Consider the following 26848-nt stretch of genomic DNA (forward strand, 5'->3'; position numbering starts at 1 on the left):
ACGCTACATACAGAGTACAGAGTTCAGGGGTACGCTACATACAGAGTACAGAGTTCAGGAGTACGCTACATACAGAGTACAGAGTTCAGGAGTACGCTACATACAGAGTACAGAGTTCAGGAGTACGCTACATACAGAGTGCAGAGTTCAGAAGTACGCTACATACAGAGTACAGAGTCCAGGAGTATACTACATACAGAGTACATAGTTCAGGAGTACGCTACATACAGAGTACAGAGTTTAGGAGTACGATAGATACAGAGTACAGAGTTCAGGAGTATGCTACATACAGAGCGCAGAGTTCAGGAGTTCCTATCCCTTGAGGAGGAGCCGGGTGACGTCACTTCCGCGTTCACGGCCGTAACCGGAAGTTCTATTGTGTACCGCTTGTGAGCCGCTTGTGTGTCAGCGTACATACAGAGCGCAGAGTTCAGGAGTACGCTACATACAGAGTACAGAGTTCAGGAGTACGCTACATACAGAGTTCAGGAGTATGCTACATACAGAGCGCAGTGTTCAGGAGTGCGCTACATACAGAGTACAGAGTTCAGGAGTACGCTACATACAGAGTACAGAGTTCAGGAGTACGCTACATACAGAGTACAGAGTTCAGGGGTGCGTTGTGCACAGAGTGCAGAGTTCAGGAGAACACTACATACAGAGTGTGGAGTTCAGGAGAACACTACATACAGAGCGCAGTGTTCAGGAGTGCGCTACATACAGAGTGCAGAGTTCAGGAGTACGCTACATACAGAGTACAGAGTTCAGGGGTACGCTACATACAGAGTACAGAGTTCAGGAGTACGCTACATACAGAGTACAGAGTTCAGGAGTACGCTACATACAGAGTACAGAGTTCAGGAGTATGCTACATACAGAGTGCAGAGTTCAGAAGTACGCTACATACAGAGTACAGAGTCCAGGAGTATACTACATACAGAGTACATAGTTCAGGAGTACGCTACATACAGAGTACAGAGTTCAGGAGTACGCTACATACAGAGTACAGAGTTCAGGAGTAGACTACATACAGAGTACAGAGTTCAGGAGTATACTACATACAGAATACAGAGTTCAGGAGTACGGTACATACAAAATACAGAGTTCAGGAGTACGCTATATACAGAGTACAGAGTTCAGGAGTGTGCTGTGCACAGAGTGCAGAGTTCAGAAGTAGGCTACATACAGAGTACAGAGTTCAGGAGTATGCTACATACAGAGAACAGAGTTCAGGGGTATGCTACATACAGATTACAGAATTCTGAAGTACGCTACATACAGAGTGCAGAGTTCAGGAGTACGCTACATACAGAGTACAGAGTTCAGGAGTATGCTACATACATAGTGCAGAGTTCAGGAGTACGCTACATACAGAGTGCAGAGTTCAGGAGTGTGCTACATACAGAGTACAGAGTTCAGGAGTACGCTATATATTGAGTACAGAGTTCAGGAGTATGCTAGATACAGAGTACAGAGTTCAGGTGTATGCTACATACAGAGCGCAGAGTTCAGGAGTATGCTACATACAGAGTACAGAGTTCAGGAGTATGCTACATACAGAGTACAGAGTTCAGGGGTACGCTACATACAGAGTACAGAGTTCAGGAGTATACTACATACATAGTGCAGAGTTCAGGAGTACGCTACATACAGAGTACAGAGTTCAGAAGTACGCTACATACAGAGTACAGAGTTCAGGAGTACGCTACATACAGAGTACAGAGTTCAGGAGTATACTACATACAGAGTACAGAGTTCAGGAGCACGCTACATACAGAGTACAGAGTTCAGGAGTACGCTACATACAGAGTTCAGGAGTATGCTACATACAGAGCGCAGTGTTCAGGAGTGCGTTACATACAGAGTGTGGAGTTCAGGATTATGCTACATACAGAGTACAGAGTTCAGGGGTGCGTTGTACAGAGTTCAGGAGTATACTACATACAGAGTACAGAGTTCAGGAGTATGCTACATACAGAGTACAGAGTTCAGGAGTATGCTACATACAGAGTACAGAGTTTAGGAGTACGATAGATACAGAGTACAGAGTTCAGGAGTATGCTACATACAGAGCGCAGAGTTCAGGAGTTCCTATCCCTTGAGGAGGAGCCGGGTGACGTCACTTCCGCGTTCACGGCCGTAACCGGAAGTTCTATTGTGTACCGCTTGTGAGCCGCTTGTGTGTCAGCGTACATACAGAGCGCAGAGTTCAGGAGTACGCTACATACAGAGTACAGAGTTCAGGAGTACGCTACATACAGAGTTCAGGAGTATGCTACATACAGAGCGCAGTGTTCAGGAGTCCGCTACATACAGAGTACAGAGTTCAGGAGTACGCTACATACAGAGTACAGAGTTCAGGGGTGCGTTGTGCACAGAGTGCTGAGTTCAGGAGAACACTACATACAGAGTGTGGAGTTCAGGAGAACACTACATACAGAGTGTGGAGTTCAGGAGTACGCTACATACAGAGTACAGAGTTCAGGGGTGCGCTATGCTTCCAAGGTTTATGTGTATGTGGCTCTAGTACCTCCCTATGTAGGCGGCTCTAATACCCGTGTATGTGGCTCTAGTACCTCCATGTGTAGGCGGCTCTACTACCCGTGAATTTAGTTCTAGTACCTCCATGTTCAGGCGACTCTACTACCCATGAATTTAGCTCTAGTACCTCCATGTGTAAGCGACTCTAGAGTTCAGGAGTATGCTACATACAGAGTACAGAGTTCAGGAGTACGCTATATATTGAGTACAGAGTTCAGGAGTACGCTAGATACAGAGTACAGAGTTCAGGTGTATGCTACATACAGAGCGCAGAGTTCAGGAGTATGCTACATACAGAGTACAGAGTTCAGGAGTATGCTACATACAGAGTACAGAGTTCAGGGGTACGCTACATACAGAGTACAGAGTTCAGGAGTATACTACATACATAGTGCAGAGTTCAGGAGTACGCTACATACAGAGTACAGAGTTCAGAAGTACGCTACATACAGAGTACAGAGTTTAGGAGTATGCTACATACAGAGTGCAGAGTTCAGAAGTACGCTACCCACAGAGCGCAGAGTTCAGGAGTACGCTACATACAGAGTACAGAGTTCAGGAGTACGCTACATACAGAGTTAAGGAGTACGCTAAATACAGAGTACAGAGTTCAGGGGTGCGTTGTGCACAGAGTGCAGAGTTCAGGAGAACACTACATACAGAGTGTGGAGTTCAGGAGAACACTACATACAGAGTGTGGAGTTCAGGAGTACGCTACATACAGAGTACAGAGTTCAGGGGTGCGCTATGCTTCCAAAGTTTATGTGTATGTGGCTCTAGTACCTCCCTATGTAGGCGGCTCTAATACCCGTGTATGTGGCTCTAGTACCTCCATGTGTAGGCGGCTTTACTACCCGTGAATTAAGCTCTAGTACCTCCATGTGTAGGCGACTCTACTACCCATGAATTTTGCTCTAGTACCTCCATGTGTAAGCGACTCTAGAGTTCAGGAGTATGCTACATACAGAGTACAGAGTTCAGGAGTACGGTATATATTGAGTACAGAGTTCAGGAGTATGCTAGATACAGAGTACAGAGTTCAGGTGTATGCTACATACAGAGCGCAGAGTTCAGGAGTATGCTACATACAGAGTACAGAGTTCAGGAGTATGCTACATACAGAGTACAGAGTTCAGGGGTACGCTACATACAGAGTACAGAGTTCAGGAGTATACTACATACATAGTGCAGAGTTCAGGAGTACGCTACATACAGAGTACAGAGTTCAGAAGTACGCTACATACAGAGTACAGAGTTCAGGAGTATGCTACATACAGAGTGCAGAGTTCAGAAGTACGCTACATACAGAGTACAGAGTTCAGGAGTATGCTACATACAGAGTACAGAGTTCAGGAGTACGCTACATACAGAGTTCAGGAGTACGCTACATACAGAGTTCAGGAGTATGCTACATACAGAGCGCAGTGTTCAGGAGTGCGCTACATACAGAGTGTGGAGTTCAGGATTATGCTACATACAGAGTACAGAGTTCAGGGGTGCGTTGTACAGAGTTCAGGAGTATACTACATACAGAGTACAGAGTTCAGGAGTATGCTACATACAGAGTACAGAGTTCAGGAGTATGCTACATACAGAGTACAGAGTTTAGGAGTATGCTAGATACAGAGTACAGAGTTCAGGAGTATGCTACATACAGAGCGCAGAGTTCAGGAGTTCCTATCCCTTGAGGAGGAGCCGGGTGACGTCACTTCCGCGTTCACGACCGTAACCGGAAGTTCTATTGTGTACCGCTTGTGAGCGGTGTCAGCGTACATACAGAGCGCAGAGTTCAGGAGTACGCTACATACAGAGTACAGAGTTCAGGAGTACGCTACATACAGAGTTCAGGAGTATGCTACATACAGAGCGCAGTGTTCAGGAGTGCGCTACATACAGAGTACAGAGTTCAGGAGTCCGCTACATACAGAGTACAGAGTTCAGGAGTACGCTACATACAGAGTACAGAGTTCAGGGGTGCGTTGTGCACAGAGTGCAGAGTTCAGGAGAACACTACATACAGAGTGTGGAGTTCAGGAGAACACTACATACAGAGTGTGGAGTTCAGGAGTACGCTACATACAGTTTACAGAGTTCAGGGGTGCGCTATGCTTCCAAAGTTTATGTGTATGTTGCTCTAGTACCTCCCTATGTAGGCGGCTCTAATACCCGTGTATGTGGCTCTAGTACCTCCATGTGTAGGCGGTTCTACTACCCGTGAATTTAGCTCTAGTACCTCCATGTGTAAGCGACTCTAGAGTTCAGGAGTATGCTACATACAGAGTACAGAGTTCAGGAGCACGCTATATATTGAGTACAGAGTTCAGGAGTACGCTAGATACAGAGTACAGAGTTCAGGTGTATGCTACATACAGAGCGCAGAGTTCAGGAGTATGCTACATACAGAGTACAGAGTTCAAAAGTATGCTACATACAGAGTACAGAGTTCAGGGGTATGCTACATACAGAGTACAGAGTTCAGGAGTATACTACATACATAGTGCAGAGTTCAGGAGTACGCTACATACAGAGTACAGAGTTCAGAAGTACGCTACATACAGAGTTCAGGAGTATGCTACATACAGAGTGCAGAGTTCAGAAGTACGCTACATACAGAGTACAGAGTTCAGGAGTACGCTACATACAGAGTACAGAGTTCAGGAGTACGCTACATACAGAGTTCAGGAGTACGCTACATACAGAGTTCAGGAGTATGCTACATACAGAGCGCAGTGTTCAGGAGTGCGCTACATACAGAGTACAGAGTTCAGGAGTCCGCTACATACAGAGTACAGAGTTCAGGAGTACGCTACATACAGAGTACAGAGTTCAGGGGTGCGTTGTGCACAGAGTGCAGAGTTCAGGAGAACACTACATACAGAGTGTGGAGTTCAGGAGAACACTACATACAAAGTGTGGAGTTCAGGAGTGCGCTACATACAGAGTACAGAGTTCAGGGGTGCGCTATGCTTCCAACGTTTATGTGTATGTGGCTCTAGTACCTCCCTATGTAGGCGGCTCTAATACCCGTGTATGTGGCTCTAGTACCTCCATGTGTAGGCGGCTATACTACCCGTGAATTTAGCTCTAGTACCTCCATGTGTAGGCGACTCTACTACCCATGAATTTAGCTCTAGTACCTCCATGTGTAAGCGACTCTACTACCCGTGAATTTAGCTCTAGTACCTACATGTGTAGGCGACTCTACTACCCGTGAATTTAGCTCTAGTACCTCCATGTGTAGGCAACTCTACTACCCGTGAATTTAGCTCTAGTACCTACATGTGTAGGCGACTCTACTACCCGTGAATTTAGCTCTAGTACCTCCATGTGTAGGCAACTCTACTACCCGTGAAATTTAGCTGTAGTAACTCCATGTGTAGGCGACTCTACTACCCGTGAATTTAGCTCTAGTACCTCCATGTGTAGGCGACTCTACTACCCGTGAATTTAGCTGTAGTAACTCCATGTGTAGGCGGCTCTGCCTCACCTTGCAGGGAGATTATTCTCTCTTCTGGAGATCTGTCCCTGCTGGGAGTGTGTGCAGGAGCTGCTGAGAGCAAAGCATTCCCTTGTAAACCCTGAAGGCTTCTGTGTTTGTAAGTGACAGCAGGGAGCGGAGGGTAAGCACCAGAGGTGGCAATAGAGTTCCGGCTGCAAAACTGGGTGCGATGGTCACATGATAAGGCCCGGAGGGCCGGATTCTGCTCGCAGGCCTTGTATTTGACAACCTGCTGACCGTCCTATAGCAGTTTTACTGTTCCAGGGTGGCATCTGTGCGCTGGATTACAAATATATGCATGATTAGGCATTTCTGTCTGCAGGGGGCACGCGCCACTTCCGGTGTGAATATTCTCAGCAGAAGCCGATCAGCTGATAATTTTACAGCGAGTAAATAGATACCCAACATGTCATGGTTGGAAATTGCGCACGCTCGTGGAATGGCGACAAACTTTGGTACCTCAAAATCTCCATAGGCGACACTTTAAACATTTCTACAGGTTACAAGTTTAGAGGTACAGAGGAGGTCCAGTGCTAGAATTATTGCTTCAATTTTTTTTTCCTATTCATTTTACATTTTATTTTTTATTTTTACACCTTTAAATCCCTTTAAAAAATTATTTTTTGTTTATTACTTTTATTCCTATTACAAGGAATGTAAAAAAATCCCAATAAGCGTATATATTGATTGGTTTGCGCAAAAGTTATCGCGTCTACAAACTAGGGAAAGATTTATGTCATTTTTATTTATTTATGTTTGCATATGTGGGCGTGACTTGCGTATGCGTTCTCGGGACATCCCCCCCCCCCCTTGGTTCCACCCCCTACCCATCTATTTATTTTACTTTTTATTTTTACACTGTCCCTTTAAAAAAATGTTTTTGATGACTTTTATTCCTATTACGAGAAATGTAAACATCCCTTGTAATAGAAATAAGCAGAACAGGTCCTCTTTAATGTGAGATCTGGGTCAAAAAGACCTCGGATCTCACATCTACACTTAAAAGCAAAATAAATAAATAGAAAAAAAAAAAAAAAAGTCCTTTAAGGCCATGGAGCATAGAGTGGGGTGGGGGCCATCTTGCCCTCAGTTGACTTCCTGCCCCGGACCAAAAAGGATCGGATCGTTTTCCCCGCTACCGGTGGCTCAGGTAAGCAAGGAAAAGGATCGGGAAGCAGCGGGAGGAGGGGGGGTGGGGGGAATCACCTCTCCCGCCACCCATAAAAGTGAAAAAAAAACAAACAATTTTTTTACTTTCCGCTATATAACATTCCCAATATAAAAAAATGTAAAAATCAATTTTTTTTCATCCTTTTAGGCCAATTTGTATTCTGCTACATATTTTTGGTAAAAAAAACAAAATCCCAATAAGCGTATTTTGATCGGTTTTCGCAAAAGTTATCGCGTCTACAAACTAGGGGAAAGATTTATGTCATTTTAATTAATTAATTAATTTTTTACTAGTAAAGGCGGCCATCTGCAATTTTTAACAGGACTGCGACATTATGGCAGACAGATTGGACCCCTAACTGACATTTTTTTCACTTTTGGGGGGACCAGTGACATTACTACAGTAATCAGTGCTAAAAATATGCACTGTCACTGTACTAATAACATTGGCAGGGAAGGGGTTAACCCAGGGGTGATCAAAGGGTTAAGTGTGAGCCTAGGGTGTGCTTTCTAACTGTGGGGGGGGCATGCTGCAGTTACTGTACTAATGACACTTGCAGGGAAGGGGTTAACTCAGTGGTGATCAAAAGGTTTAATGTGTCCCTAGGGGGTGCTTTCTAACTGTTGGGGGGTGATGGGCTTGCTGCAGTTACTGTAATAATGACACTGGCAGGGAAGGGGTTAACCCAGGGCGATCAAAAGGGTTAAGTGTGAGCCTAGGAGAGTGTTTTCTAACTGTATGGGGGAGGGACTTGTGGAATCAACACAGAGACCTGTGTTCCTAAATAGGAGGATCACAGGAGCTCTGTGATCATTCCAGGGAGAAGAACTGTTGGCTGTGTTTACAACAGCTGACCGTCGTTCTCTCTCAGTGGGAAACGATCTAGGGTGCCCAGTGGCAATCGCGGCTGCTGTCCCAATGGATCGGCTTTCCCGCTTCCTAATGGGGGCAGGCATGTGGTTCCCGCTGCGCGCGCGCGCCCCTAGGAGTGCTCCTGTGAGCCGCCGTACAGGTACGGCGGTTCGCGCAGCCTGCCGCAGTATATGCAACGGACGGACGGCAAGTAGTTAAGTTTTAGCGCTGTATATTATTAGTTGGGAGTGCGTACTTTACTCTAGCGCAGTGTTTTTTTTTGTGTTTTTGGTTATTTTTATCGATCATATTTAACTATTTATATGAATTCTTTACCCATAAACAATGAATACAGGGTGTGCTGTGACGCTGGTTGTGCGAAGGATTCTGAATCCTGAGAAGGAGCGCAGCTCCCTGGGACTTCCTCTAATTGAATCTCCATAAGTTACCGCTTGTTGCTGTTCAGTCTTTGTATCCTGCTAATAAATTATTCACCTGAATCATCTCCTGGCGGGAGGGAATATTCTATTTTTTTTTTTTATTTGTGTGTTTTTTTTACTTTAATAATAATAATAAAAACACCAATTTTTTTTTATTGCTTTTTATTCAGATAAATGTGAAATAATGCCTAGAGTAGACTTAGGCATCCGCTGCACCACATCCTTCACATATACCAACCATAACAGAGAAACAAAAATGTTCCTCATAAGGTCAGACTTTTAGAGGTACATCATGGAGAAGACAAGATTATAAAAACACCTAATTTATTATATCTGGTAACCGCTTGCCGACTGCCCGACTGCAGGATCACCTATACATATTAGGGTTGTCACCTCATCCCTTTAAACCAGGATACACATTAGTTATACCCAGGGCTTTTTTTTCTCAGAGAATATGTGCAGGAGCTCCCCTCTTCTGAGTCCCCTCTTCTCTCCGCCCCTACTCACCTCCAAGCACTGTCCCTTGGTTCCACCTCCTACCCACCTCCAAGCACTGTCCTTGGTTCCACCTCCTACCCATCTCTAAGCACTGTCCCTTGGTTTCACCTCCCACCCTCCCCCAAGCACTTTCCTTTGGTTCCACCTCCTACCCACCTCAGCATAATCCCTTGTTTCTACCTTCTACCCACCTCCAAGCACCGTCCCTTGGTTCCACCTCCTACCCAAATCCAAGCACCATCGCTTGGTTTCACCTCCTACCCACCTCCAAGCACAGTCCCTTTGTTCCACCTACTACCCACCTCCAAGCACCATCCCTTGGTTCCACCTCCCACCCTCCCCCAAGCACTTTCCTTTGGTTCCACCTCCTACCCACCTCAGCATAATCCCTTGTTTCTACCTTCTACCCACCTCCAAGCACCGTCCCTTGGTTCCACCTCCTACCCAAATCCAAGCACCATCGCTTGGTTCCACCTCCTACCCACCTCCAAGCACTGTCCCTTGGTTCCACCTCCTACCCAAATCCAAGCACCATCGCTTGGTTCCACCTCCTACCCACCTCCAAGCACTGTCCCTTGGTTCCACCACCTACCCACCTCCAAGCACTGTCCCTTGGTTCTACCTCCTACCCACCTCCAAGAACCGTCCCTTTGTTCCACTTCCTACCCACCTCCAAGCACCGTCCCTTGGTTCCAACTCCCAGTAATGCCCCAAGTATCATTTTGTGCTGCTAAATAATTTGTATGGAATGTATTCTTGTCTAATAACAAGAAAAACTGTAAAAACGATCCCCTGGAGATGGGAACAATAGATCCCACCTGCAACAATAGATCTCTCACACAACAATAAACTCCCTCAGCAACAATGGACCCCACCCTAATAACAATAGGTCTCCCAAGCAACAATAGTCCCCCCACACAACAATATACCCCCCCCCCCCCCCCACACACACACACACACACACACACACAAGTGTATAAAGAATGAATCAGCGCATACAAAAATTAAACAAATATAAATATAAGCAGCTATACCAAATCTTTTTTCACTGAAAATTAGATAGTAAAACAAACAATAGGGGTACAGCGCTAAAGTGAAAAGTGCATCAAATACTTAAATGAAAAGTGGCTGTGCTAATAAAGTTCCTGCAATTAATATATAGGCATGATTGCCCACAATATCATGTCACTTTATTTTTGATATTGTGGGCAATTATGCATATATATTAATTGCAGACATACACACACACACACACACATACAAATTCACACACAGCAACAATGGACCACACACAACAAAATACCACCCCCAGCAACAAAAGATCCACTCTGGCAACATTAGACCCCCAAGTAGGGTTGCTACCCAAAACCCGATCACTTTAGCGGTGCATGGCAATTTTTTTTTAAGGGGGAACACTGTGGACTCTGGTGTTAAGTGGAACTCTGATGCAAGGGAATTTCTGCTCAACAAACCTCCCACTTACATCTCAGTTCTCAGCATTCCCCCTTAAATAAGGGTCCTTGAAGCCCCCTTTACATCTGAGTCCCCCTAACCTTAGTGTACTCACTAGCTTGGAGACAGGAGAGAGAAGGGAGGGAGGGGGGAGATTTCAGTCACAGACAGTGGATGGTGAGCTCACTCACCCGAGGATGGAGGCTTAGGCATCGGTGCCTTTTATCCACAATGTATATGAGCTGGCTCCAATCTTTGAGCCTACACATCCCTTTCCTGAGGCACAGAACACTGGGGATTGGAGTGTGGGTGGGCAGACAGAGGGGTAGGGGCCAGAGGAAGAGGAGCAGATCAAGCCCTCTATCCTTTCCTGTCCCTGTATAGGGGTGGGGCCACCTATGCACTCTGCATTTGTGGTACTTCGTTACTTGGGGAGCCACAGTCCATTATGAGTATTGTTTCCGGGTTTCAGATGGTCTGTAACCTGGACACACGATTCAAAACCCGGACTGTCCAGGTGAATTCCGGACGGGTGCAGACTTGTATAAAGTATTCAAAATTTCTACTTGAGTAAAAGTACAAGTGCTCGATCAAAAAGTGACTTAAGTAGAAGTGGAAGTGCTCGCAGAAAAAGTTACTTAAGTAGAAGTACTAAAGTATTCAACATTTTTTTTACTTAAGTATTGCAAGTAGTTTTTTCAAAAAATTTGCTACTTAAGTACTAAAAGTAAAAAGTACCAGTAGTTTTGAAAAAAAATTTCTACTCAAGTACTGAAAGTAGAAGTACAAGTACTGTGTTATGTAGTTATTAAAGAAAGAAGTCAAAAGTTTGAACATCATATTGTTTTTTATTATTTCAAATGATTTATTCAAATGATTAACCTAAAGGACAATCACAATTCCTTAGGCTGTAACTTTTTGTAAACAAAAAACAGATAAAGTATGTCCCTCCCTTCCCCTTTTAAAACATCCACCTTTTAAAGCCAGGGGTGGTCTCCTTCCTGAGCTTCGTCACTCTCACAGGCAGGCAGATCACTTGAAGTTGAAGGGCCAGGGGTGGAAGGTGGTGTTTTTGGTTCGTCCATCTTTTCAGCTGATCAAAAGGCAGAACAGGAGCATGCGCAGTCTTCTTAATCGCAGTTTGATTTGATTTGCTCAATTGATGATGATGTGCCAGGCCAGCTTCATCAAACCTACAACGCTTAAAGTGAAAAATGCATCAAAAACTACTAACAAAGTGGCTGTGCTAAAAATGCTAATAAAGTTCCTGCAATTATATATATATATATTCTTCTTGTATTCAAAATCATCGCCCACAGTATCAAAAATAAAGTGACATGTCTGTGCTAAATGCAGTGCAAATTATTCCCACAATGTAAATTTAATTCATATAAAATATATATGACAATACCACAATAAAATAAGTTGTGATTGTGAATAAGTTAGGTGCAAGTTTAAGTGTGTAAACTAAACTTTATAACGAAATGTCCATAACTGAATTCCAGTGTGCAATCTAAGAAGTGCTGTCACTTGCTGGCAGATGCTTCCACCTTTCTTCTGTGATCTGCTCCAGTAAAGTGGTGGACTGGATAGCCTCTCTCTCTGCCTCTCACCTTAGTAGCACTGGCACTGCACTGGTTCAAAAAGCTGTCTATATTATTTTCATTATAAGAACTTGTCAGAACATGCTTCCACCACCTGTCCTTCACACTAGTAGTGCTTATTTGCTTTGCTCAAGTCAAGTGCCACTGCCAGTGGCCACTGCAGTGCAGGCACAGTCGCACAGGCAGAGGCAGGCCGCAGGAAGCACAGGCAGAGGCAGGCCGCAGGAAGCACAGGCAGAGGCAGGCCGCAGGAAGCACAGGCACCACCACAACACAACACTTATGGTCCATGGACCATGGATGGTCGGATAATCATCATAGCCATCAGTCTCACTCTTCTTGGTTCAAAAAAGCCACCCATGACCCGTGTGTATATAATATATTAATATTTTATATTGATTATTTGATTCTCAAATGGCACATTTGCCATGGCAAGGATTAGGCCCTCTCCACGGTCCACCTCACTCACCTCATAGAGAAGAAGATGAGATGACGAAGAAAATGCTCCGAGTCCCGCCGCCCGTGTCACAACTCCTCTCAGTAAGGGCCCTAAGGGGTGGAGTCTGAGTGACACACAACACGTCTAGAGGCAGAGACCTCGAGTGGGAAGACGGCAGCATGGCTCCTCCAGTGCGGTCTTAACTTGATGATCATGACAGTGATTCCGCAGGCCGCGGCGCGAGTGAGGCTGTGGGATTGATTGAATTGAGTTGTGCTGCCTACTGCTACACGCTACCTACTACTAAATTGTGAGTCAGTATATTTTATTTAATTTTTATATATAAAAGCGGTATTGTTGAGCACTACTAGCCACTAGATCTCCTGGCTGTCACTTTGTCACATGTTGGGGAATCACAGCGGCTCGGCTCCAGAAGTGGCGGGTGTCCCCGTCATCCTGCCAGGGCCGCCAAGAAGTTCATCACCTAATATTAAGTTATTAATATCTTATGAGGAGAGGACCTATGAGATTGAGAATTTAAATAATTAAATATATATGGCTTTTTGAGCCAGGGCAGTCAGTGCCACAGTGCCACCCAGACGCTATCCACCAGTGCCACCACCATTAAGTGTGTTGGTCGGTCACTCGAGCACTGAAGGAGGTGGAAGCATCTGACAAGTGAAGTGACACTTTAGATTTGCACACTGGAATTCATTTATGGACTTTTCGTTATAGATAGGTTTACACACTTCAACTTGTTGCACGCACCTGACCTAACTTATTTCATAACTTATTTTATTGGGATTTATTGTCATATTTTATATGAATTGAATTTACTGTTACATTGTGGGAATAATTATTTTCACTGCATTTAGGCTTTAGCACATTCATGTCACTTTATTTTTGATACTGTGTGGAGTGTGGGCAGGACACTGGGGTCAACGATGATATTATATTGATTGCACAGGCACTTTATTCGCACAGCCAAGTTGTGTTTGTTAGTAGTTTCTTGATGCACTTTAAGCGCTGTAGCACAATTTATTTGTTTGTTTCATATTTTCTTTTTATTGGAAAGATTTGGTATAGCAGCTTTTATTATACACAGCCTTTATTTTCGTATGCGCTGATAATACACGTGTTTTGAGCTTTATGAAACCTGCCATCTACTGTTCTGGCAGTGGTAATTTTTTTTAAAAGTAACGAGTAACTATGCAGCACAAAAAAAAAATACTTGAGTAGAAGTATCGAAATCATCGAAAAAATGTAGTGAAGTAAAAGTAGAAGTAGGAGAAAAAAATTCTACTCTAGGAAAGTACAGATACCGCATTTCGGTACTTAAAGAGGTTGTAAACTTGTTTAAAATTTTTTTTTTTTTTTAAAACCTGCAAGAGAAAGACATAATGAGCTAGTATGCATCGCATACTAGCTCATTATGAAATACTTACCTTAGAACGAGCCCCCGCCGTGCCGCTCTCTTACCTGTATGACGGGCGACATGACATGTCGCTCGTCTTCCGGGATCGCGGCATCCGGTCATCTGATTGGCCGGAGCCGCGGTGACGTCACTCCCGCGCACGCGCGCGGGAGCCGACGGTCACGGCACGGGGCTCTGAAGGAACGGCACGATCAGCCGTTCCTTCAGAGCGCATGCGCCAGTGACGTCACTGGCTGCATTAAAGGTAAATATCTCCTAAACGGTACATGTTTAGGAGATATTTACAGTACCTATAGGTAAGCCTTATCATAGGCTTACCTATAGGTACAACTTCCTGAGGAGGGTTTACTTCCTCTTTAAGTACAGTACTTAAGTAGTTCTACTTCGTTACTATACATCTCTGGACGGGTGGCAACCTTCCCCCCAAGCAGCAACATCAATAGACCCTCCAGCAGCCAGCAACAAGACACCTCTCCCTCAATAGTATTATGGTATTTTAAAGTAATTGAATTTATTTATTTTTTTTTTTAAACTACAAACATGTTATACTTACCTCCTCTGTGCAGTTGGTTTAGCACAGGATCCTCCTCTTTTTGGTCCCTTTTTGCTGCTCCTGGTCTCTCCCTCCTGTCAAGTGCCCCCAAAGCAAGCAGCTTGCTATGGGGGCACCCGAGCTGATCTGCAGTTCAGCCTCCCCTCCCCTGTTTGGCTAACTGAGTTTGATTGACAGCCTCAGGAGCCAATGGCACTGCGGCTGTGTCTCAGCTAATCAGGAGGGAGAGCCCCGGACATCGCTGAACATGGTGCGTTTGCCTTCACCAGATTGCATGATACAGAAGTTGCAGTGCAATTTGTGCAGATCATGATCCTCTGATGAAGCCACATGGGGCGTGGCGTAACACGTAAGGGCGGTGTTTTTATGGTGACGTCATCTGGAGCTGGATGTCGGTAGTAGGACGTGATCCTGGTTTGTCATCATACCCTCCTGTTTCATGCTTGTTTGCTTTGATTAGATGTAAGTGCATAGAGTTTTATATTCAATAAATATTTGTCCTGATCCTTCTACACTTCGGCTGGCAATTTCTGATCCTGACTACCCAGACTGCATTTATTGGAGAATCAGGGTTCTTAAAGTGGCAGTACCTGATTGATGACCTTTAAACGGAAAGTTGTGCCCGGGAGCCAAATCTGAGACCCCAAAATTGGGGAATGGGTGATATGATCTACTAAGGTCTTCCCTAAGGTGAGAGTCCACCTGAAGCACGTGGTGCTGGGTGTATTCATGTTTATTGGCAGTGATTTTTGCAGCACTGATTTCATGGTTACAATTATAAGAAGGAAGATTATATAAGGACATGAGACTGTATTGATATATAGTTTTTATATATTGATAATTTCATCACTTATAATACATGGCAGTACTGTGAATCATATTTTGCAGCACTGGAGTTCTGTGTCACGTTTATTTAACCTGTTATTGTTTTTTTATTGTCACATATGTTACACCTGCTATTGTCTATTTGATTTCACCCATCTTTAAACTTTAATATGGGTATATTTTGATATGGATTGTTACTTTCTATTTGGGAGTCTTCAAACGAGACATTTAAGATGAGATAGCGAGTTCAAATTGATGAAAGAAAAGATGCATTTATTCACTGCAGTGGGAGGATACAGTGTTACAGAAGCTCAGTTTGAAGTGAACTGGGCAAAAGCAGAAGCAGGGCCGGTGCTTCCACTAGGCAAACTAGGCAGCCGCCTAGGGCGCATTGCCACCTAGGGGCGCAGCCAGCAGCCGGCACTCTCTCAACATCATGAATGATTATTGTGAGCGGAGGGGAGAGGTGGCAGTAGGGGAGGAAGAAGGGACAGAGAAAGATGCCAGGTGTCTTGGGCAGTGGCGGAACTATCAGGCCCTGGCTTTCCACCACTGTTGGAGGGGCCCCAAGAGGCAGGAATGGAGCCCACCAGAGTGCTGCCTGCATGAAGATCCTCTTCAGCTGGAGCTGAACGGCCTTAACCCCAGGCAGGAAGTGACTCTCTGCACTGAGCTGGTAGGCAGCCATTCATTTCCCTGGGTTGGTATTAAGCAGGGAGCGGAGGAGAGCTGAACCTGAGCCGGAGCTCGGCACTGGAGGGCGGAACCTTTACTGGGGCAGAAGCGACGAGCCACCGGAATGGTCTGAGGAGGTTGGTGATGAAGGACATGCGGAGCTCTCTGACTGCTGCTTTCCCTCCAACAGGAGCCGGTTGGAGCTGTGGTGAGCACTGTGGTCCAGGAGAGGAGCGTCCTGGGAGAAGGAATCAGCAGGATCACTGTGAAGGAGGGCAGAGTGGGGCCACTCTCTTCATACCGCCCAGTTAGTGTCCCCAGAACAGGGGATTGGGGTCCCTGAGTTTTACATGGGGCATCCCTGGTATGAAAGGGAATCAGGGTCACCAGGTGTGCCATGGGGAATCAGAGTCACCAGGTGTGACATGGAGGATTAGGGTCACCAGGTGTAACAGGAGTTCGGGGTCACCAGGTGTGCCATGAGGAATTGGGGTCCCTGGGTGTTCCATGGGGGATTGGGGTTCCCAAGTGTGACATGGAGGAACATCAGGGTCCCCAACTGTGACATGGAAAAACATCAGGGTCTGACATAGAGGAACATTGGGGTCACTGAGTATGACAGCATGACATGGAGGAACACGGGGGTCCCTGGGTGTGACATGGAGGAACATCAGGGTCAGTGGGTATGACAGCATGACATGGAGGAATATTGGGGTCCAAGGGTGTGACATGGAAAAACATCAAAGTCCCTGGGTGTGACACGGAGGGACATTAGGGTCCCTGGGTGTGACATGGAGGAATATGGGGGTCACTGGGTATGAAAGCATAACATGAAGGAACCATCGGATCAGGGTCACTGGGTATGACATAGAGGAGTTTTTAACCCCCTTTTTTTTTTTTTTGGGGGGGGGCGCAAGTAGCAGGTCTTGCCTAGGGCATAAAATAGTCTAGCACCGGCCCTGAGCAGAAGTATATCGTCCAGCTAACAAGCATTGGGCTAATTTATAGTAGTGAATATGCATAAGCATGACAGTTGTTGGGTTCAAACTGGTTCTGACCACAAATGTCTATTCTTTGATCAAACAGGAAGGTAGGTGGTTGGTTGTCATCAGGTGGTGAGTGTCATCACAGGCTCAAATGTGTTTCCTACAGATAACAGAAAAGTGTACATTAGCTCTTAAAATCAAATGACAGTGAAAATGCAGAAGTAACAGTATATATATATACAGTGCCTTGCCAAATTTTTCGGCCCCCTTGAACTTTGCGATCTTTTGCCACATTTCAGGCTTCAAACATAAAGATATAAAACTGTAATTTTTTTGTGAAGAATCAACAACAAGTGGGACACAATCATGAAGTGGAACGAAATTTATTGGATATTTCAAACTTTTTTAACAAATAAAAAACTGAAAAATTGGGCGTGCAAAATTATTCAGCCCCCTTAAGTTAATACTTTGTAGCGCCACCTTTTGCTGCGATTACAGCTGTAAGTCGCTTGGGGTATGTCTCTATCAGTTTTGCACAATGAGAGACTGAAATTTTTGCCCATTCCTCCTTGCAAAACAGCTCGAGCTCAGTGAGGTTGGATGGAGAGCGTTTGTGAACAGCAGTTTTCTGTTCTTTCCACAGATTCTCGATTGGATTCAGGTCTGGACTTTGACTTGGCCATTCTAACACCTGGATATGTTTATTTGTGAACCATTCCATTGTAGATTTTGCTTTATGTTTTGGATCATTGTCTTGTTGGAAGACAAATCTCCTTCCCAGTCTCAGGTCTTTTGCAGACTCCATCAGGATTTCTTCCAGAATGGTCCTGTATTTGGCTCCATCCATCTTCCCATCAATTTTAACCATCTTCCCTGTCCATGCTGAAGAAAAGCAGACCCAAACCATGATGCTGCCGCCACCATGGTTGACAGTGGGGATGGTGTGTTCAGGGTGATGAGCTGTGTTGCTTTTACGCCAAACATAACGTTTTGCATTGTTGCCAAAAAGTTTGATTTTGGTTTCATCTGACCAGAGCCCCTTCTTCCACATGTTTGGTGTCTCCCAGGTGGCTTGTGGCAAACTTAAAACAAAAACAACACTTTTTATGGATATCTTTAAGAAATGGCTTTCTTCTTGCCACTCTTCCATAAAGGCCAGATTTGTGCAGTATACGACTGATTGTTGTCCTATGGACAGAGTCTCCCACCTCAGCTGTAGATCTCTGCAGTTCATCCAGAGTGATCATGGGCCTCTTGGCTGCATCTCTGATCAGTCTTCTCCTTGTATGAGCTGAAAGTTTAGAGGGACGGCCAGGTCTTCGTAGATTTGCAGTGGTCTGATACTCCTTCCATTTCAATATTATCGCTTGCACAGTGCTTCTTGGGATGTTTAAAGCTTGGGAAATCTTTTTGTATCCAAATCCGGCTTTAAACTTCTCCACAACAGTATCTCGGACCTGCCTGGTGTGTTCCTTGTTCTTCATGATGCTCTCTGCGCTTTAAACTGACCTCTGAGACTATCACAGTGCAGGTGCATTTATACAGAGACTTGATTACACACAGGTGCATTCTATTTATCGGTAGAAAGGACAAAAAAGAAAAAGAGGGGCGCACCGACCTAGTGCATTACCATAAAAACATTTATTAAAATATTAAAAAGTGTACAAAGTACTCACAAAACTGGTGTGATACAACACACATCGAGAATAGCATATACAGTCTCCAAGGTAGCCAGGTCCCGATTGTGACGAATTGGCATGCAGATGGTCGCATGGGGCTGCTATGGCTAGGCTGACGCATTTCAGGGGCTAGCAGCACATCATCTGGCTCTGAGGAAGGGGGTTCGCCCCTGAAACGCGTCAGCCTAGCCATAGCAGCCCCATGTGACCATCTGCATGCCAATTCGTCACAATCGGGACCTGGCTACCTTGGAGACTGTATATGCTATTCTCGATGTGTGTTGTATCACACCAGTTTTGTGAGTACTTTGTACACTTTTTAATATTTTAATAAATGTTTTTATGGTAATGCACTAGGTCGGTGCGCCCCTCTTTTTCTTTTTTGTCCTTTCTACCAGTGGTTCTGGATACCCTTGATCCTGAAGGGGGCAGCAAGACCAAACAACTCTCTCTACATCTGAGTTTGTAGTGCACCTCTTTCTACTCCATCAGACAGCACTTGAGCGCAGGAGGTTTTGTTTTTACTTGCATTCTATTTATCATCATTAGTCATTTAGGTCAACATTGGATCATTCAGAGATCCTCACTGAACTTCAGGAGAGAGTTTGCTGCACTGAAAGTAAAGGGGCTGAATAATTTTGCACGCCCAATGTTTCAGTTTTTTTTTTGTTAACAAAGTTTGAAATATCCAATAAATTTCGTTCCACTTCATGATTGTGTCCCACTTGTTGTTGATTCTTCACAAAAAATTACAGTTTTATATCTTTATGTTTGAAGCCTGAAATGTGGCAAAAGGTCACAAAGTTCAAGGGGGCCGAATACTTTCGCAAGGCACTGTAGGTCCATAACCGTGAACTACACCTAGAACATACCTAGATGTTATCTGATTGATCCTTTGCGGTCTCACAAGCCCTACTGAATGCTACCAATTCGGCAACCTGCGCCGAGAGTGTTGCAGGGAGTAATTGGGTCCCAACCACTTCCTCCAGGGTTGTCACCGCACATGTTGGATCTTTTTATGTTTATTTACTGGCTATCTGTGTTCATCTATACAGAGTCACACTTTGTTGGATCTTTTTATGTTTATTTACATGTTCCACTTCTGAGGGACCTTTGGAGGATTACTAAACCCAATTGTTTTTCACTGGACTAAGCTGCAACTGCACTTTTTGAAGGACTTTTTCTTGGTTCAGACTATTTTATAAGCTAAGTGATTTATATTTAGGCGCTGCAATTTTTCTTTTATCTGTCTATTAAGTAACCGTGTCTTTCCTTTTGCTAGCTGCCATTAGACGTACATTTGCGCGGATGCTATTTTAATACTTCTAACCGCATATGCCGTTCTTGAAAATCCATCCTTGTATAGGCGTGAAACGTCTACAAACAGACCAGGATTTTCAAGAGGAGTGTCTTTTACTGGGGAGATTTGCTGCATTTGTTCTTCCATGAGTTCCAAGCAATTGTGATCACCCTCCTCTTCAAGGTCTTCTTTCCTCTCTGGGAGAAAGCTGGCAGGGTTGATTGTAGTATATCTTCTCACTTCTATCTCTCCTGATTCAAGCAGGATTGCTCCATATATGCTCAGCCTTGCTGATGACAGATGTTTGGTCTTTGCTCTTTTCAGGATTTAATTTAGTGCATGTAATGTGTAGACTGTCAGAGGCTGATTCATCCTTACAATGGCAACATTCTCAACTAGTAATGCAGCAGCTGGAACTGCTCTTACACAGGTTGGTGTTCCTTGAAGGATTGGGTCCAGTTGTACGCTTTCATAGGCCACTACACTATGTGTGTTCCTGATAGTGACCTCTAAATAAGGACTCCATTGCCTGTGGCATCCTTGACAGAACAATATAATTGGAAGGGCTTGTTTTGGTCAGGCAATTTGAGAATGGGCGCAATCTGGATATCAGCTTTCAACTGGTTGAAGGCATCCTCCAATTCCTTTGTCCATTCAAAGGGTATACAGTAAACCCCCCTCCATTGCGGGGGTTACGTTCCGGACCCAGCCGTGAAAAGTGAAAATCCGCTAAATAGAAAAACCCTATTAAAATGCATTGTAGGCATGTTTATTTTACTGTCACTGTACGTGTAAAAGCATTTTAAGGTCTTTAAACACACTTTTAAAACAATAGAAACTAATTTAAACACATAAAAGATACTGAGAGACAGAGCAAGAGCTATGGAAAACACAAAAATATTTCATTTTTAATGACTTATATAGTAAAATAACATTACAAAAAAAAACGCAATATACCGGGACCGCAAAAACTGAACCGCGATGGAGCGGGGGTTTACTGTAGTTAGGGCAGCATACAAGGGTTTCAACTTGGTGTTAGCATCTGGGATCCATTGTCTCACATATGACACCATCATGATGAATTTCCTGAGATGCTTGTGGCTGAGACATTTTAATTATTGTCCATTTTCTTTCAATGTCAATGTGTTTGGTTCCAGGGCCTAGACCAGGGGTGGGGAACCTTTTTTCTGCCAAGGGCCATTTGGGTATTTATAAAATCATTCGGGGTCCGTACAAAATGATCAACTTAAAAACGTGCCTGTTATATTTGGTCAAACATTTTATTAACTCACTGGTTTTCCAGGTTTTCGTCGGTCAGTCTGGAGGGCAGTCGACTTTGTGGTGGTAAGTTTTGAAAAGAACTGCTGGCAGGTAATGCTGGTGGGTATAGCTGGCTGGTACTGCTGTAGGTACTGCTGGCTCAGGCTGGTACTGTGCTGTGGGTACTGCTGGCTGGTACTGCTGGCTCAGGCTGGTACTGCTGTGGGTATTGCTGATTCATGCTGGTACTGTGCTGTAGTGCATTTGATATCACTCCGCCTGTGACTCACTCAGACTGTCAGAACGGAGCCGGAACTATACAGGAAGCATTGGCTCCATTCTGACAGATCAGCTGAGAGACACAGACTCAGCAGCACGGGGGGCCGGACCAAATGACTTAGAGGGCCGCATACGGCCCCCGGGACGTAGGTTCCCCACCCCTGGCCTAGACAGTGACCGAGGAATTTTACATGAGACCTACACCATTGTACCTTTTCCTTTGACACCCTGCAATTCTGCTCACTGAGATATTTCAACGGAAAAAGAGTCTTGTTCACAATGTTCTTTTGTGTTTGCACATAGAAAGATGTCATCAATGTACACTTTAATCACTGTGCCTTCATGGGCTGGTTTCCATCCGTTCAGGATTGTCATCATGGATTTTGAGAATTCACTTTGGGAGGAAACCATTCCTTGTGGAATTCTTGTCCGGGTGTACATTTCTCCCTCAAACTGGAAAGCAAAGAGTTTTTGGCTTTTTTCATCCAAGGCAACACTAAGGAAAGCATTGGCCAAGTCTATTACGGTGTACACCCTTGTTCCTGTAGGTATATTATTGAGCAAAGTACTAGGATTTGGGACAACAGGAGTGTCTTCCTCGATGATCTGATTGATGGCCCTAAAATCATGTACCATTCGATATACTGGCTTCTCTCCCTTTTTGACCATTTTCTTTACAGGAAACAATGACGTTTGTGCTCTGCTCTCTGTTTTCTTTATAACATCTGCTTCAAGTAGTTATTTTATTTCTATTTGTATACCGGTGATTTGATCTACTGATAGTGGGTATTGTGGTATGTGTGGGATTAGGGCTTCTGCTTTTATTTTAACTTTTACTGGAGGGACTTGTAGAAGCCCCACATCATGCTTTCCCTTGGCCCAGAGAGTATAAGGTATTTGGGCAACAATTTCAGGTGGAATATTGCCTTCAATCTCTACCTCTAGTTGCATTGCTGTCAATCCACATATCATTTCCTCATCTAATTTTCCAACATGTACTTCTACTCCGTTAGGTGTATACTGCATGCAGGCTTGTAAACGATTTAGTAAGTCTCTTCCCAGTGGATTACATGGTACAGTGTCAGAGACAAGCAGTTTATGAAACATGTTGTGGTTTCCAATCCCTATTTGTATGGGGGGCGTTTCCTTTGGAGGGGTGGACTTTCCTTCCACTCCAATTGCTAGTGGCCCAGATGTAAGGGGGATGTCCTTTGGTAGGCAGGCCTTATGAATTATAGTCCGGGCGGAGCCAGAATCAACTAAGCATGACATTTCCTGGTCTGTTAAAGAGGTTGTAAACCAGAAAAAAAATGTTTTTTTCTTTTTGCAACCTGAAAGAGAAACATATAATGAGCTAGTATGCACGCATACTAGCTCATTATTAAATACTTACCTTAGAACGAGCCCCCGCCGTGCCGCCCGCTTACCTGTATGACGGGCGACATGTCCAGTCGCCCGTCTTCCAGGATCACGGCATCCGGCCATCTGATTGGCCGGAGCCGTGGTGACGTCACTCCCGCGCACGCGCGTGGGAGCCGACAGTCATGGCACGGGTCTCTAAAGAAACGGCACCAGCAGCCGTTCCTTCAGAGAGCATGCGCCAGTGACGTCACTGGCTGCATGTAAGGTAAATATCTCCTAAACGGTACATGTTTAGGAGATATTTACAGTACCTATAGGTAAGCCTTATCATAGGCTTACCTATAGGTACAAGTTACAGAGGAGGGTTTACTTCCTCTTTAATTGTGGAAAACGTAATGTTACAAAAGCGTCTTTACCTCTCTCAGAAATGCACATGTTAACCATTGACGGTGTCATAGTCATTAGACACCTTCCCCCTCTTTCTTCTGCTTACGTGTATCAGGCAGTCTACACCTTCTAGCAAGACGCCCAATCCTGCCAAAACTAAAGCACTTCCTGGTTTCTCTTTGGGAATTTGTAGCTCCTTGAGCCTGATCTTGGGCCACAAAAGCATTAAACCTCTTCACTTTTCTTTCTTCTTCTTGGGCCTCAGTCATACCTGCCAACTGTCCCATTTTTCCCGGGACAATCCTGGCAAATAGGAGCCTGTCCCGGGTAATTTATATTGTCCCTGTTAATCAGGGACAATGTAAATCACAAAAATTAAATTAAATTTTGTGCCACACAGTGTCGCTCTCACCCCAGCTATGTGTTGTAGTTCTGGCAGCAGGTTGTCTCTCTCTGTGTGCCCGCTCACTCTTCCCGCCTGTCGCAAATTTAACGTGTCACCGGAGGCAGGGTGTCAGCATGGTGCACTTTCCGAAATCCACCAGCAGAGGGAGGAAGAGCACCTTCCGACAAGCTGACACTTTAGAATTGCAGGGAATTGTGAAGAGAATTTTAAACTTTAGGCAGAAGTAGAGCAGCTGAATGGGAGAATATTTCCAACTCTGCTACTTTGGCCTCAAGTTTTCAATTCCCTTTTCAAATTCCTGTAATTCTCTCTTTATGAAGTAGACCCTATAATCTGATAAGTAGGCGGAGATTAATTATGCAGAGTGGGCAGAGCTTCAGGGAAGTGGGTGTGGTAAGTAATTGATAGCTGTGCTGCAAAGTGTCCCTGGAAATTTTTTTCAAATGTTGGCAACTATGGCCTCAGTACTGATGCACACTTCCCTCAGCAAAGCCCATTCATATCCCTTCCACTCTGGTTTTGTGGCCATTAACCATTTTCTTGTTAACTTTTTAGGTCCCATCACAATAGCATTCTTAATAAACGTATGACAGTGATCCGGGGCAGACTGGCAACTTTCATCCCAGGGGGCAAGTACAAACCAGAGGCCCATGGTGCAGCGACTCGGCCCCCTCCCACTCTCCCTCTTCCCATCCTCCTCCTGACCCCCAGTCCAGGCTGAAGCCCTGCTCCAGGTACTCTCTACTCACCCCCAGACTGAATCCGGGTTCCCAACCTGGGCAGCAGGGGACGGTTGGGGGGAGGGGGGACTGCTTGGTTCGGGGCTGGCCAGGGGAGGAGAGTCTCCAGTGGGGCATGGAACCGGCCTCTGCTCAGACACAGTTTACACCATCCATGCTGGGGAGGGAAGTCTGCGCTCTGTCCTTGTCTTTATCCCGCACTCAGTAGGTTAGCGGTGGGGACTTTTTCCTTCTCTTAACCAGGAATCCTTTAGGCATGTCTGTGGCAGAAGTGGTGCAGCCTTTTTCCAGGACATCAGAGCGGCCCAGGGGCTAAATGCCCCCCTGCCCCCTGGCCCAGTCCTCCCCTGGCAGTGATGTTAGTACAGTATCAGTCACATCCACCCCCACTGTTTCAACCATGGTCTAGACACGTTTAAAATAATCAAAAAACATCCTCAGACTTTTCTTGTCTGACATCTAGCAAGCCACCTGATTTGTTCTGCAAGGGCCAATTATTTATAATTCTAACAAATTCTGTCCACTTTCTCTCTAACTCTCCTGTTGTCTTATCTTCAGCTCGAAATGGGAAGTTTCCCCTGCCTGTAGGGCACATTGTGAAATTAGCATTGTCGTCTGCACTCTTCTGTGCGACCTTGTTTAGATCAGCGGATCCAAGGACTATTCTCAGCAATTGAGCCATGTCCGCCCAACATAGATCCTGAGTTTCTTTTAACCACTTAACGCAAACCGACGTACGTCTATGTCGGCTGCATTTAAGTGATTGTGCCGGGGTGATGCCTGCAGCTAGAGTCATCACCCCGGGAACCGTTTTTTTAGAGCCGGCAGTCGGCTTTCCGGTGGTAGTGACCGATGCGGCTCGGGAGCCACTCGATCGTCACCCCATCGAGTGAGAGGGGACGCCCCCCCACCCCTCCCGCCGCCTTCCGTGGCTCTGTCCAGGTCTCCCGTCCCACTGGGAGACCCGAGCAACCAGCCAGTGCGTCCGCCGGCTGGTTGGAGTCTAGATCAAAGCCGGATGCGGCTTTGATCGGGTCTCCGATGAGGTAACCCGGAGGCGGCGTCCATGACGTCACGTCCGGGTTACTTGGCTGCTAAAGGCGCAGAATTTAAAAAGTGACTGTATTCAAAAATTATGTTTTTGGCATTTTGAATACATTGAAGTACAGTGGAGGGAGTTTGGTGTCTTTTAGACCCTCGCTCCCTCCATAAAGAGTACCTGTCACTGCCTATTGCTGTCACAAGGGATGTTTACATTGCTTGTGACAGCAATAAAAGTGATCAGATTTTTTTTTTTTTTTAAACCTGTGCTAAAATTAAAATAAATAAATAAAATAAATAGGAAAAAAAAACAAAACAATTTTAGCCGCACCCTGTCGCCGTGAGCTTGCGCACGAAAGAAAACATATACGGAAGTCGCGCCCGCAAATGAAATCGCTGTTCAAACCACACATGTGAGGTATCGCTGCGATCACCAGAGTGAGAGCAATCATTTAAAAAAAAGAGCTACTCTGTAACTCTAAACTGGTAACTGTTAACATTTTTTAAAATGTCGCCTATGGAGATTTTTATTGACCGTAGTTTGTCGCAATTTTAAACTGTAACATGTTGGGTATCTATTTACTCGACGTGACCTCATCTTTCGCAATATACAAAAAAAAAAAAAAAAACGGGCTAACTTTACTGTTTAATTTTTTTTTAAATGCAGTGAAATTTAATTTTTCATAATTTTTCCCTAAAAATTGGCGTTTGAAAGACCGCAGCGCAAATACCGAGTGACAAAAAATATTGCAATGATCCGCCATTTTATTCTCCAGAGTCTTTGCTAAAAAAAAAAATATATATATATAAAATGTTTGGGGGTTCTAAGTAGTTTTATAGCAAAAAATACTGATTTTAACTTGTGAACAATATGTGTCAAGAATGGGCTCGATCTTTAAGTGGTTATTTTGTTAATTTCCTGCATAAAGACAGCTTTGTCTTTTGAAGGATGTGGGATATCCTTTGTAAGTGCGTGCATTTCTCCTGGGGAAAAGGGCTGGTAACTGGTACTTGTTGTAACTATTGGTTGCCCATCATCTAGTCCTTGTCTTCTATTGCTAATTACACGAACAGGATATGCATTGTATCTTAAAGCGGAGTTCCACCCTGGATTTTTTTTTTTTTTTTTAATACCCCCGGGACAGTCAGGGCTAGTGCATTCCACAATGGCTAGCCTCTGATCTGTCCCGGGTTGCACTTACCTGTTAGGACAAATACTTACCTTGCAAACGTCTTGTCCAGCGCTGCCATCTCAGATGTGGGCAGCTTGAAGCCAGCGCGTCCTCTTCGGCGTCTTCTTCCGCCTTCTTTGGTCCCACGATGCTCTGCGCCGGCCCTGACGTCACTTCCGGGTCGCGCGCGTCATCCCTCCACAGCTTCTGGGCATGCCCAGAAGCTGTTTAGAAGGGGATGACGCGCGCGAC

At 44.9% G+C, this 26848-nt stretch overlaps 1 protein-coding gene across 1 annotated transcript in view; it reads left to right on the top strand.

The window, feature by feature from the left end:
- Positions 1–20285, top strand: part of LOC309556589 (uncharacterized protein) — a gene marked incomplete at both ends in the record, with an annotated part of 35205 nt that extends 14920 nt beyond the window's left edge. Inside the window, one exon of the mRNA XM_082259029.1 lies at positions 20274–20285. Within this exon, the coding sequence (XP_082115155.1) occupies positions 20274–20285 (12 nt within the window). The remainder of the gene's footprint in view (positions 1–20273) is intronic.
- Between the last annotated feature and the right edge of the window lie 6563 nt (positions 20286–26848).

This window comes from Pelophylax lessonae (genome assembly GCF_965119305.1).
Source record: "Pelophylax lessonae genome assembly, chromosome: 5".
Lineage (NCBI taxonomy): Eukaryota > Metazoa > Chordata > Amphibia > Anura > Ranidae > Pelophylax > Pelophylax lessonae.